Raw genomic sequence first — 14,922 nt, forward strand, 5'->3', positions numbered from 1 at the left:
ATTATCAGTAAGATAATATTCCAGTTACAATATTAACATGATGTCTTATACAATATATAATTACAGTAAGTCCATTATATATGGTATATTCTATTTAATGTCCCACACCTAAAACGTTTCCCAGTGGGCCACTATGAAGTTTTCACCCATGCGCAGCCTTCATTTCAGTACAGAGCACTACTCTACTTCCTTAAAGGGAAAGTTCGGTTTTTTACAATCTGGACCTTATTTCTGGCATTTTTTATGGTCGTATACTCACCCAGGCAAGTTTGGTGTCATTTGGAGTCCTTCAGAAGATATTAGGGGTTTTTTTGCGAGCCGCTTCTCCATAAAACGGTAGTGAACGGGGCACAGCGGGACACAGACGATGCAGCGTCTAAATAACACATGATTGCCGCGAAACTCGTTCATTTCTTTTATGAATCACTAGGTCTGCTTCTGGCCATCTTCCAGGACCGGTTGTCTACATCCGGGGCTGTCTGTGTAACAAATAAATCCGTTTGTAAACAAGACCTCTGAACTCGTCATCTCTCTGCGCGCATCGCAGACGCAGCTCCGTGTACAGCTGGAGTTCGCTACTGTTAGTTTACTGTTAGTTATTTGAAACATGTCTGAATATTTGTCAAATTCTGAGGTTGTGGACGACGACTTTGAATATGATGGACGTCCTTACCGTTTTGAGCCAGAGTATACGGCTGAAGAGCTCACTGAACGGAGGACAGAGTGCGCGCACAGAGATGACGTCATGAGTTCAGAGGTCTTGTTTACAAACTGATTTATTTGTTACACACACAGCCCCGGATGTAGACAACAGGTCCTGGAAGCAGATTTAGTGATTCATAAAATAAATGAACGAGTTTCGCGGCAATCATGTGTTATTTAGACGCTGCATCGTCTGTGTCCCGCTGTGCCCCATCCGCTACCATTATATGGAGAAGCCACTCGCAAAAAAACCCCTAATATCTTCTGAAGGACTCCAAATGACACCAAACTTGCCTGGGTGAGTATACGACCATAAAAAATGCCAGAAATAAGGTCCAGGTTGTAAAAAAAACGAACTTTCCCTTTAAGTGCATTTCTTGGTTCCTACAGTTATCCGTTCTGCATCGACAGGAGTCGAGGGCAGTGCTTTCAAAGTAGCAGCGTGTCACAAAACGCTACAAAACTTTTATAAACTGTAACAGTGTATAGAATAAGGCTTTCTCCATGTGGTCCAATTTGATTATTGCTAGCTAAGAAAATGACCGTAATGAAGTTAAGATAATCAAGTAATGCTATTTACATCCTAAATGAGGTATTTTTGGAATATTTATGTACACGTAAATGTAGCCATTGTCTCTTCTGCATAGTCTCCACCATCATGTGTTAGGGGTAAAAAAAAGACAAGAAAAATACAAAAACACCATTCAATCATGCCTAAAACACACCCAAAATACACAAGTTGGCCCAGACGAACACAATTACACGCATACATAAGCTTTCATACATGCACAAGTGCATATAATTTGTTTAGGGGAATGTTATTGGAAAAACTGGAAACCCATTGAGAATCCCTTCTTGGAGCAAAGACATGTCAGGAGTTACATTAGCACGAGGGCAAATGCTTGTTACAGTTGAAGCGCAGCCAGAAAGATGGCAAAAATCACCAGCCAGGCAGTTAAACAACAAACAGATGGACATCCTTTCTGCAAACACCCAACCAGACCACATGATTCTCTTACAGGCAAACCTGTGAACCTGAAATCATGCTCGGTCAGGTTTGGCTACATTCACATTCCATTTTAGTGCCATTCGACCAGGAGATGAATCAATAAGCGCTGCCCAAATGCAGCACACGTGAGAGTGACATGTGATGGCCAAACCAGGCCTCCATCCTCGAAATCTCTCACCACAATTGAATTGATTCATACCCCGAGGTGATGAAAGGCGAAAATGGAATCGACCTTTTTACCCATGGCAGTCAGCTACTTACTCGGAGGGAGAGAGGCAGCTCCCCATTGGCCTGGGTTGACGTGTACAAGTTGACATACTCTCCCTCCCCGCCCTCGTCATTCGCGCTCTCGCTCTATGGGAAAAGAGGAGGGACACAGACCGCGGCGTAAAGCAGCAAAGAGGGGAACAGTGTTTGCTGAAGGTGTAGCAAACATAAAAGAGTGAATATGTGGCAAAAGGAGGAGAGCAAACCGAGGTCAAGAATTCTACAGAGAAGCAGTTTGTTGTTCTGCTTTGCCTCCTCGCGACCACCAGATGGCACTGGAGAGCGTCATATGTGGAAAATAATAGCTCTTATTGGAAGAACATGCAGCACAACATGCTCCACTGGGATTCTTTTAAGACCAATAATCAGACAGCAGACAGTTTGTGGGCAGTGGTAATGACAACAAGATGCCACTAAGCGAATGAGTCACCATATTATCATACGGGCAACAATAGAGAAAAAACCAAACAGCTGCTATCTAACTTCAATCTGCCGAGGAAAGAGGTGTGGTATCAAATTTCATCATCTGTCTTAAATAACTACTTCATATACGTGTCCTGCTGCCTATGCTTCCAACAGCTATCCTTTTGTGAGCTCACCGCTGAGGTGTGAAGAGAGTCAGTGAGAGAAGAGCCAGAAGGAAGACATACAGCCACTGAACCCACTGAGCCGGCCAGGGAACCGTTGGGCCCACCCCTGCTGCCATCCAGAATGGTGGCATTGGTCAAGGCAACCTGGTCCAAGCTCTGCGATTGGTGGATAGAATGAAAGCAGGAAAGGAAAAAAATTAAAATAAAAACAAAAAAAGGACAGGACTGAGAGATCAGAGACCAGAGAATTCAGGGCAGACAGAAACAGAAGGCGAACAATAGGAAGCAAAGGGAGAGGGAGTAGTGTTCACCTCAATCTCCAACACAACCATTAAGCCCAGACTACAGGAGAGATGTGTCTGAACATGAAATGCAATGCACACACACACACACACACACATACACACACACAGGAGAAAAGACAAAAAGAAAGAAAAAGGAAAAGAGAAAACAGTGGCAACAGAAAGAGCTCCAGTGCTCCCGTAAGATAATTAGAAAAAATGAAGAGGTTTACATGGACTTGACTATTAACTTTACTAGGCTAAAAGAAATTATTTGAGAGATGTTTTCAAATGTAAGAGCGTGAGGCCGGCTGAAGAAATGCTTGTCAGCGGAGAGATAGATGTAACCTGTTTTAACTTGCCTCACATACCAGCCCTATTTCAGCATACCAGCACAGAGCCGTGCAGACACAGATCAATGATAAACACTGCACACACACACACACACACACACACACACACACACGCAGATGTTCATGCACAAATTTGCCTCTTTAAACTATTTTTTCCACAATAAACATAATCAAATAAAATTGAGACATTTGGTTCAACTGAATATTTCCTTTTCCTCGAAAAAACATAGTGTACGATATCTGCTACTATGACAACTTTGAAGAATCTTGAATCACCAGGGAGCAGGATAATACTGCCGTTTCTGTGCAAAAACACAAATAGGTGCAGCGGAACTGCAGGCACATATAGATGGGAGAAATCTATACGGGTATGAGACGCTGTCAAGTGTGGACCGCACGAAACTGGCGCTGGAGGATATAGAAGACGAGGAGAAAAAAGAATAGTCGAAACAATGTGTTTTCCATCAAGTCCATCTGGTGGTGCATTCCACTAGAGATATCCTAAGGGGGAGATCCACGCCATGTCTTAGCGTACTTTGCACATCATGGGGTCATCAAAGGTCAACTCTCCCAAAATACTAATGAGAACAATGTCACACATAGCCAAGCCAACATTGGGTAAGGTCAGACCCTAACTTAATGAAATATAGCACTGACTAACCAGTAGGAATGGGCGATATTTTACCGTTCACGATAAACCGTCAAAAAAATTCCCCACGGTAAGAATTTGTCATCTCACGGTAAAAACGATACATTCCTGTTGATGATGTTTTTGTGTAAAGATGATTTATGGTTCTGTGTTAAATCCACGCACAACGTACGGGAAGGAAGGAAGGAAGGAAGGAAGGAAGGAAGGAAGGAAGGAAGGAAGGAAGGAAGGAAGGAAGGAGAGAGCAGGAGGAAAGAAGGAAGGAAGGGGAAAAAAGAAGGAAGGAAGGAAGGAAGGAAGGAAGGAAGGAAGGAAGGAAGGAAGGAAGGAAGGAAGGAAGGAAGGAAGGAAGGAAGGAAGGAAGGAAGGAAGGGGGAGAAGGAAGGGAGAAAACAAGGAAAGGAGGAAGGAAGGGAGAAAAGAGGGAGGGAAGAAGGAAGGAGAGAGCTGGAGGAAAGAAGGAAGGAACGGAAAAAGGAAAGAAGGATAGAAGGAAGGAAGGAAGGAAGGAATGACACATGCATGAGATAAAATGACAACTTACATTGGTTTTGCCGGTTTCCTTAGCATCTTTTCACTTTCTGTTTTCAGAACGATCATTATATGTACTATCATATTATTGCTATTATTATTATTATTATTATTATTACTATTACTATTATTATTATCATCACCATCATTATTATTATTATTATTATTATTATTATTATTATTATTATTATTATTATTACTATTATTATTATTTTGTGTAGACTTATGATACTTCATTTGTTTTTTTGTATATTCTATTCTGTTAAAAGGTGGGCAAGATAAGCTTTATGCTTCAAGCCCAGACCTTTTCGGTCAAATAATCACAATGTTGACCAGGAAAAACCTGTGTTATCTTGTTTGTTGATTTTTGTTTGTGATTGACCGAAATAAATATTTACTACTACTAAAGAAGGAAGGAAGGGAGAAAACAAGGAAAGAGGGAAGGAAGAGAAGAAGGAAGGAAGTGGAAAAAGGAAGGAAGAAAGAAAGAAAGAAAGAAAGAAAGAAAGAAAGAAAGAAAGAAAGAAAGAAAGAAAGAAAGAAAGAAAGAAAGAAAGAAAGAAAGAAAGAAAGAAAGAAAGAAAGAAAGAAAGACAGAAGGATAAATTCCCGTTGATGACGTTTTTGTGTAACAAACATGGCGGATCTGAGAGTGAGATAGATTCATAGTTAAAAAGGTGGAGTTGAATTGGTATTTTTTTTATCGTCATTTTTATCGTTATCGGGATAAATGCCAGAAATTATCGTGATAATTTTTTTAGTCCATACCACCCATCCCTACTAACCACAAGTTAACCTACTCCCAGAAATATGAAGCATTTTATTCTGACCTACATAGAGAAAATTTGTTCTTTATGATCCCAAACCAAATATCAGTCCCTTGTGATTCTATCATGAGCTGCTCAAGACACACAATTTGAACGAAAAAAAAAGAATGACTAGCCTGTAGCAACACAAAATAACAAATAACTACACACACTGATGACACAGAAGCACACAATCACGGCATTATACCTAATACTCCACATAAAAACAACAAAACACAATGACTCAGACTTAACAAATGCACACAGAGATTGGTGGATGAACAAAATTAAGGACCACACGGGAACCGGTGCACTGACCCTTGAGGTACGACTGTCACAAAACCAGAGGTGAACATACTGAGTCAGGTAAGGTTGGGAACATAAATGGGTCATGCCACCACTGGATCAGCCCAGGAACCACACAACACCCACGCCAAAGGGACCGGAGGGATTTAGAGGAGCAGAGAGGGGGAGGGACAACTCACCGTGGGTGTGGTCAAAGACGCCTGGCCGTTCAGGTAGGAGTTAGAGACGGACATGCTGAGGCCCAGCCCAGAGCCCGCCTCCTCCAGAGCCGTTACAGACGGCTGGAGGTGGCATGAGAGGGAAGAGGAGGAGGAAGAAGAAGGGGAAGAAGAGTGGGAGGCCTGAGAAAGAAAAAAAAAAAAAGACAAATAGAGAAAGAAAAGGGTAGAAAAGAGAAAGATAAAAACAATAACCAGAGAGAGAATAACGGGGGTTGGAAAAAGGCGATAAGGGAAAAAAAGAAAAGAGGGGATAGTTGATTAAACCAGTAAGAAAGACTGAATTAGAGCAGATTTAATCAAAGTTCAGCAGCAGAATAGTGAAGTCAGAGTGGTGAAAGCTGAGGAAATCTGAGGAGGATTATTCCAGTTAAGATGAGAAGCATCAACTCAGTGGCTGAAGATATTAATACATCAGAAAAGGCGATGCATGAACTACTCAAGTTAAGGGTAAGGGTACCACCATTAGGGGTGTAACGATACACTAATCTCAGGATACGGTACGATACACGATATTGAGGTCACGATAACGATACGATATTATAGCAGTATTTTTTTAACAACCTTGAATGAGGAACATATGACTGGAAAAAATTGTCTTTTATTTGAAAGACAAAAAATACAAAACAATGCTGTGTGTTTGCCCTATTGTTACAGTTTGTAATGCTTTATAACTGTTTAAGTTTTAAAGAGAAAGCCAGGCCAACCATTTTCCACAAACTGAACTAAAAGTAAATGTCAGGTTTGCATTATGCATCTTCAGTTTCATACAAGTAAAAATATTTTGCCACAAACTGAATAGTTTCTCTCACGTATGATTTGACTTTTTTTCTTTCTAATTTAACAACTAAAATTAAATAAATAAATAAATAAAAGTAAATAAATACATACAATTTTACATCATAAAAAATATTGATTCATGCTCACCTTATAAGTGTAAGAGGAGATTTATTTTTGTTAAGAAGTTTATTTTGGTAATTCAGGGTTCATTATTTTATAAATATATTCTTTATATTCTGATGTAAATCAGGGACTATAATGACACTAGTCAGTTTATCTGTAGTTGTTGTTAGTATGTTTTAGATTGGGCGGAGTGATACAGCACTAGGTGCTGTGTTGATGCTCTAAAATCCTACGCTGTTGAGCGGACATTAAAGTACACTGGAGCTCAGCAAAAGTTGCCTGTGTGTTTATCCTACTCAAGACCCGAAAAAGGTTTAATTTAATAAGGTAAGGCTTAACTCTACACCAGCCTTACATAAGTAAAAGTTCAGAGCTCAAAACGGGACTAGTTTCTTCTGAGCGGAGTAAGATTTTGGTCCGCAGGTCGAGGTGCGGTCGCGGCCGCTGTCGTGGTCGGATGCGCGTTTTTAGTCAACACAATAGATTCATATTAATAACCCAATATCGCGATACATTTTGTCACCTCCAGGACACGTATTTTGTGACGTTTTTGTATTGCGAAATTTCGTGGCACGATATATTGTTACACCCCTAACCACCATGTAGACCTAGTTCATTTGAGAGAGCCTTAAGTGCTAGAAATTCATATGATGTATGCAGGTAACAACGCTGACATTTCCTGTGACAGTAAACAGTCCAATAAACCTTTAAATGTCCTTCGCTTCAAGGCCTTTACAGAAACCAGGCCAGATGCAACACAGTCTAAACAGAGCCAATATGCTCAGATTTTGTTTCTTCTTTTTTTTGCCCCCAGTCATTTCCTTATCCATGCAGCAGCTGGATTTCTTTTTTTTTTTAGCAAAGCCGTGTAAAGTCGCCAAAGCATGTAAGCCTTTAACATGGGTTTATACAGGGCAAACAGGCTTATTCCACTGGGCCACGAGCTCATCAAGTCCAAAACATGAGGCCAGATTAGGCCTTACGGCAGCAGCAGTGGCGATATAAATAAAAACTCTTCAAAATAACCAGTTGAGGTGGTAAAAAAAGAGGACAATAAACAAAGAAAGGGAAGGTGGTCTGAGGTTTGATGAAACTGCAGATCAGCCACAGTCCATTTCCTTCCCTAGCCAAAAACCGAACTACACGCTGGTGAAGAGTATAGTCCATTTACTATTAGGGGTGGGCAAAAATATCGATATGGCAATATATCGCGATACTTTTCCAGCCGATTCAATATCGATATTCAAAATTTGAATATGAATTTTTTTTTTTTATATTTTTTTTTAAATATTTTTTATCCCCGATTTTTTTCCCATTCTATCACCCAGTGCTCCTACCTAAGTGACAGTCCTGGGCATTGCCACTCTCTACCAACCCTGGGAGGGCCCTGCACTGAGCTCAGGTTTTATTTCACGTTTTATTTCATTTTATAATTTAATTTTGATATCACACAATTGCCTGTCCTTAAAAAATTAAAAATAATGGACAGAGGTTTATTTATTTATGGATTTATATCTATACTGACTGATCACTGTGCCTGTCCTTGGTTTTACTACCATCTTTCTTGTGTTTATTATCATTTGCCACATAATTAAAGCAACCTCATACTAAATTTAATGTTAATTTCATATGATGTAAATAATATGAAAAACATATACAAATATGTTGTAACTTTAGCTTATAATAAAACATTGTTTTGACTCAGTTTGTCCCATGAATTGTCACTATAATCTGATGAACGTGCAACTCGGATTTTAAGATCCATCACTATCATCTGATGTACATATATACAACTTGGATTTTAAGATGTGTAATGCATTTTTAAATTTTTCGTGTATCGTGGTGGTATCGTATCGTGAGGTCCTTCCCAATACCCACCCCTATTTACTATCCTCAAACGCGCCATTATTCACAAAGCTGCATATCAACCAATTTGTCACAAAATTTGCTTGCATTTTAGCAGCGAGCATTAAATGTTTCATGAAAGTTGCATTAAAGCTGTTAAAGCGTACCTTTTCCCAAGAATATAAAGAATTTTAAATGTCTAGCTATTAGGTGACTCAGACTCTCTGTGAATCTGCGTCAAAAGGACTGCGTGACTCAGCTGGGATAAAAGAAATGTCTAAAAATAAGTCAAGATAAACTTTCTACGGCAGGTTGTCAGTGCCTTTAAAGACTTCAGCTCATACTTAAAGCGCTATCGTCTGTGATGACCAACTCTATTGTGTCTTCTCTTTCACTGACTCACTGGCAGACGACTGTCTCAATTAACCCAGATGCCACCCAAGATTAAGATAAGTGGACTGGATCTGATGTGAAGCTGATAAAGGTTGGTTTTATCTCCGTTAACGAATAAACACCTCCATGTGAGAACAAATCCACTTTGGCTACAGAAACAACAAAGATGAGAGAGAGAAAGAGAGGGAGAGAGAGAGGGAGCTAAATAGGTGAAGGAGATAACAAGATAGGACGAGCTTGGGAGAAAATTGATGAGGATTACCACTGGAATGTACTTTAAGGCCAGTCCAGAATGCGTTATGCATTCTTTCTCCTCTTTCCTTCAAGCCAAGAGAAAATAAGACACTGATATGATCAGTGACATCTACCAAAGAGGGCTGTGTTTATCGTTAATCTGTGCTCATACTTTATGGCATGTGATTTCCTTCCAAAATGTAAATCACAGCTTTGCTCATTTAGTACAAATTAGTGAACCAAGCTCATTAAGTATTTCAACCATGGCAGTTTGTGAAACACAGTTAAATATCAAACTAACAGGGTCGTGGTAAAGTGAGGGATGAGTGTTCATAGAAACAAACACACGGAGGAGTTTCTTACCAGTTGTCTCTGTTTTGGTGGCAGTGCTGGGGGCTGCAGGGGCTCATGAACTGAATCGGTGCTGCTGAAAGAGTCATTGAAGCCACAGACCTCCTGGAAACGCTTGTTGCGCTGTTCGTATATGCTTTCACTCTGTGGCATCTGGTAGAAAACGGAAGGCTGTGGCTCTGAGTAGTCCTCCACGAACTGCATGTACTGAAGGACTGGGGTTGAAACAAGGATCATGTTATAACAGAATTTTATAAATCATGTTTACAGTTGTAGTGAATTCAAATAAGTAAAGACTAGGGCTGGGCGATATGGACCAAAAGTCATATCTCGATATTTTCTAGCTAAATGGCGATACTCGATATATATCGATATTTTTTCTGTGCCATAATTGGGGTTTCCCCCAAAGCATTATAGCATAGCATCTCTGTTAGCTTCATTTTTTTCTGAGGCAAACCCTTAAAAAAACAGTCAGTTTTAATACAAAGCCTCGTGCCAAATGTCACACAGGTACCTTTATTAACAGAGGTCTGCACAATATCAAAATGTATAAAACAAATTAAATAAAAATAAACTGCCTGCATATATAGAATAAAAATGCTTCTTAAATAAAACAAATATCCCTTTCCTGCATAACAATTAAATTAAAATACTGTACAATTAATATAATGTAGACAGTAACAGGCAGACTTTTCCACTGAGGTTGACAGTTGTGCAAATAACAAAACATTTGTGCAAATCTCAAATAAAACATTCAAGTCAATGTCACAAAATAAGCTATATCAAAATCATTAAAAAAAAATAAAATATTATTATTATTTTTTTTTAAATCGATATAAACGATATTGTCTCGTACCATATCGCGTTTGAAAATATATCGATATATATTAAAATCTCGATATATCGCCCAGCCCTAGTAAAGACCCATTTAGTTTAGAGGTGATTAATAATTAAAAGTTGCGAAAGGGCAGTTATCCCTGCCCTGATCAGCATGACATCATTAGCCCGTTTCATAAAAGTTACAAAATCCCTCCAGTGACACAAAAGTGACTAGTCCTATGACTAGTGAATAGCAACTAATGTGGAAAATTTTAGATTTTTTGAATTCATTCTTGAAGCATGATGCCATTTTGACATTCTCCTTAACATTCTCCTTAACTGTAGTCATGCACTATAAAAAGTGTTTCAACAAGCAGGAAGGTCTGACAGTATGGATGACATAATACAGTAGCTTGAGAGGAAGTGTTGTAGCAGGCGGGCGAGGAAATGACCAAATATTGCCCTCTGCGCCCCTTGAACCAGACCCATTGTGGCACATCCTAGTAATCACTTCCTGTCTCTACTCACAATGAATATTTCTTTGGCTTAAGCTACGCTTCAATGAGCTAATGACGAAATACAGCTAATGTTCCGCTTTCCTTTCCTCTGTCGACCTCATCCCTTCCTTAACTCTTCCATTTGTTTCCCATAGCCTTTCTGCCCTACATTCATCTCATTCATAGGTCTTCTAACTGCCCCCAAACCCCCCCCGCCGGACTTACTGTGTCTGCTTTTCTTTTCTGGCAGAGGTGGTGGGCTGGCAGGGACATCTGCACTCTCACTTGCAAGGTATTGAGAAACAAACACTCCTCCATTTGTCTGGGGCATGGGTGAAATGGGTGTGAAAAGGGGAAATGGTGGTGTAGGGTGGAGGTCTTCTTCCGACAGGTTGTCATACTGGGAGGGGTATCGCTCATATAGAACCCTGGAGCCCACATCTGGAAAAAGACCTGATGTCTGAGTGCTGCGGCGCTTCTTTTCTGGCAGGGCAGGGGGAGCGCTGATGCGAGAAGACTGTAGAGGGTTAGTGTTAGTAGGCTGGGGGGTCCAATATTCTGGCTGTTGGGGTGGAGGCGCGCTGAAGCGGGGATGTGGCGAATGCTGTCCGGGAACCGGGGACGAGGACTCGCTGTGAGACTCAGGCAAGGGACTGAGGCAACCGCCCACTGTTATTGGAGGAAGGTTATCCCCAGCAGACAAGTCCTGGTGCAAGAAGTCATAATCCGGGTCATAAGTCTCTGTGTTGTCTGAAAACATGAAGAAAAAGAGACATTTATTTAAATTCATGATCATGTAGGGAATGTTACAGACATAATTCACCTTGGTTATTAAGGCCACGTTTACACATAGTTTACACGTATTTCCCCCTCTACGTTTTGAAAAATCTCTTCATTTACACCAGGGGTCGGCAACCCGCGGCTCTTTAGCGCCGCCCTAGTGGCTCCTGGAGCTTTTTCAAAAATGTTTGACTTTTTTTTCTTCTTTTTTTCTTTTTTTCTCTTTTTTTCCCTTTTTTCTCTTTTTTCCTTTTTTTCACTTTTTTCACTTTTTTCTTCCTTTTTCTTTTCCTTTTTAATCTCCATATTTCGACTTTTCTCGAAATTTTGACTTTTTCTCGACATTTTGACTTTTTTCTCATCATTTCGACTTTTTTCTCGACATTTCGACTTATTTCTCGTCATTTCAACTTTTTTCTCGAAGTGCATAATGAAAAAAAAAAACTTCCCCCAGTTCTAACTAATATAGAAACATGCAGCATGTGTTGTCTTCATTCTAAGGCTTATACAAGACTTTTCATTTTTTGCGGCTCCAGACATATTTGTTTTTTGCGTTTTTGGTCCAATATGGCTCTTTCAACATTTTGGGTTGCCGACCCCTGATTTCCACGAACCTGCATAAATAACTGTTAAGGTGCTATGAGCAGCCAAACCTACAGGGGGCAGTGTAACGAGAAGATAAAGTCATGCTAGCCAATCAGAATCCTGGAAAAAAAACATCAACAAATGACACGTGTAACTTCCAGTTACTTCCAAGACGGAACGAGAGTCTTTCGTTTGGAGTGACAGAGAAGTGGAGTTACTTTTAAGTGTGACTTTAGAATATAAAACAGGTAAAATACAAGAAAATATTGACGGTGGCCAAACAAATTGTAAACACAGGTCTCACACATGACGCTGGTGACGTTTCTGTTGCATAATGTGACGTTCTGAAGCCTAAATATCCGTTTTCCTCTGTTTACAAGCAAACATGAAGACAGTTTTTGCAAATCTCCACTTTGGCCGGAGTTTTCAGAGATGATTGTTTTTGGTGACTTTGAGCTTCGTTTTCGTGTAAATGAACGGCCAAAGCGCATGAAAACGCCACCGTTTTTGCTACGTGTAAACGGGGCCTAAGTGAGGTTCTACACACCGTTCATTTTTAAACGCAGCATGTTGTCCTTCATGCAATGCCAAATTAATATGTTGCATGTAATTTACTGTCCGTAGTTATTTCATGCAACTATGACTGTTCAGGGATCGTGGTCTCTTTAAATGTGATGATGACGTTGAGCTCCATGCCGGTTGGGTTGCTGGACAGCTCCATTTTGTTGATTGAGTGTTCTGAGGTTTTTCAATAAATGACACACGCTTTCGTATGAGAAATTGTCTCCTCGGTTTTCTGCAATTCCCACACTGGTGTAGGCATGGGGCGATATACAATATTATCGTATATCGCGATAAAAAACGGCCGCGATAACGTTATCGTGGGGTACTGTAATTATCGCCAAATTTTTATTTATTTATTTTTTGTCACACAAGGCTACCAGCCAGGTAGAAGCCAGTGTTATTTTTTTCATGTATTTTATTAATATTATGTATTATTATTATTTATTTAATATTTTTTCAGAGAGTAGTACAATCCGTGTGCATTTGACTACTGTGGCACTTTATTTTCACTCAATCTTTGTGTTGGCCATGCAGCTTTTGTTTTGTATACTACAGAGCAGTGCCTTTATTTTATTATTTTTCCAGAGAGCCGTACTAAGTAGCAGGCAGCCAGCCACTGTTAAAGTTTCAGAGAGTAATACAATCAGTGTGCATTTGGCTCTACTTTGTCACTTTATTTCTATTTGTCACTTATTTCTTTCGACTCTCAGGGAAGTATTTTCTTACAAAAAAAGAAAGTTCAAATAAGTACCGGTACCGGTACTATAGTTTACACTTTGTAATGCATAACATTTACAGTACACTATTTGTTCTCTACCTCAAGTGTCACTGTGTTGAGAATGATTTGAGAATAAATGTTCTGAAGGAACCAGTGGATCCACGGTTAGTGTTTTTCCTTGCATTTTAAGAATTTTATAAGCGACGCGCTAATATCGTGATAATATCGTAATCGTGATATTTTTGTCCACTAATATCGTGATATGAAATTTTCATATCGTCCCATGCCAACACTGGTGACCCCGACGTTGGTCTGCTGGACGTATCCAGGGACACGACACGATCATGTCTACGAACGCTGTTACCCTCAAACTCCCCGAATTCTGGGAATCGTCGGCATCTGCATGGTTCGCCCAGACTGAAATGCAGTTTGCGTTGCGTGAGATCACCGCGGATACAACTAAGTACTACTACGTTGTGTCGGCTCTTGGAAATTCAACAGCATCCAGAGTGGTGAGCCTTCTTAAAAATCCTCCGGCAACGGATAAATATCTAGCGCTCAAATCCCACCTGTTGAAGACGTTTGAACTGTCGGATGCTGAGAGAGCCAGCAGGCTCTTCTCCCTCCAAAGACTGGGTGACAGCAAGCCGTCCGAGCTCATGGATCTCTTGGGTGAACACAAATCCCAATTTTCTTTTCACCCAACTTTTTCTGCGTCAGCTGCCCTCCCAAGTCAGGGCTGCACTGGCCAACACCGCGATCACTGACTGTCGGAAACTGATAAATTTTTTCTGGCGAGTCAAGGAGAGTGTGTGGCCGCGCTTCTCCCCGCGCAGACCGCTCCGGTGACACGGGACGACTCCGCACTCGTTGCTGCAGCCGCTTCTCCCCGGCAACACTCTTCTGCTCCACAACAGCTTTCTGGCTTGTCTTTTTATCACGCGAAGTTCGGACCCAACGCCACCAAATGCCGTTCGCCGTGCAGTTTTAGCGGAGCGGGAAACGCCCGGGGCGGCGCTCAGTAGTGGCCATGAGAGTCGGCGGCGGAGGCAGGCTGCTTTTCACCCGTGACAGCGTCTCCGGACGACGTTTCCTTTGCGACGCGGGCGCTCAGAGGAGCGTCCTGCCTGCGTCCCGTTTGGACATGGTAACTGACAGCCACGGCCCCCCCTATGGAGGCTGCCAATTAGTGATGCACCGATTGTTCGGTAACCGAAATTGTTCGGCCGAAAATGGCAAAAAAACACTTTTGGTGTTCGGTGGAATAAGTGGGAAAAAAAACGAACAATTAATAACGGCGTTGTAATATAATATGGTCTGGCCGCTCCGTAACTGTTGCGCACCACATAAATAGTTGGCCAACCAAAAACTAACCACATAAGAATTTTACCTAACATTCACCAGCAGGTGGAACCAAAACAACATAAATCAATCTATTACAGGTGCGTTTAGATGACGAAATCAAACGTGGAAGAGCGTGGAGTGAAGTGGTGCGGTGCAAACATGTCAGCAGTGTGGAAG

General features: G+C 40.9%; 1 protein-coding gene across 1 annotated transcript in view; it reads right to left on the reverse strand.

Moving 5' to 3' along the window:
• The window catches only part of rapgef1b (Rap guanine nucleotide exchange factor (GEF) 1b), a 57,256-nt gene that overhangs the window by 10,792 nt on the left and 31,542 nt on the right, over window positions 1-14,922 (reverse strand). Inside the window, exons 10-14 of the mRNA XM_061733751.1 lie at window positions 10,980-11,504; window positions 9,451-9,653; window positions 5,674-5,835; window positions 2,578-2,724; window positions 1,973-2,065 (exon numbers count right to left, since the gene is read on the reverse strand). Coding sequence (XP_061589735.1) covers window positions 1,973-2,065; window positions 2,578-2,724; window positions 5,674-5,835; window positions 9,451-9,653; window positions 10,980-11,504 — 1,130 coding nt within the window. The remainder of the gene's footprint in view (window positions 1-1,972; window positions 2,066-2,577; window positions 2,725-5,673; window positions 5,836-9,450; window positions 9,654-10,979; window positions 11,505-14,922) is intronic.

The sequence above is a fragment of the Cololabis saira genome, chromosome 11 (genome assembly GCF_033807715.1).
Source record: "Cololabis saira isolate AMF1-May2022 chromosome 11, fColSai1.1, whole genome shotgun sequence".
Taxonomy (NCBI): Eukaryota; Metazoa; Chordata; class Actinopteri; order Beloniformes; family Belonidae; genus Cololabis; species Cololabis saira.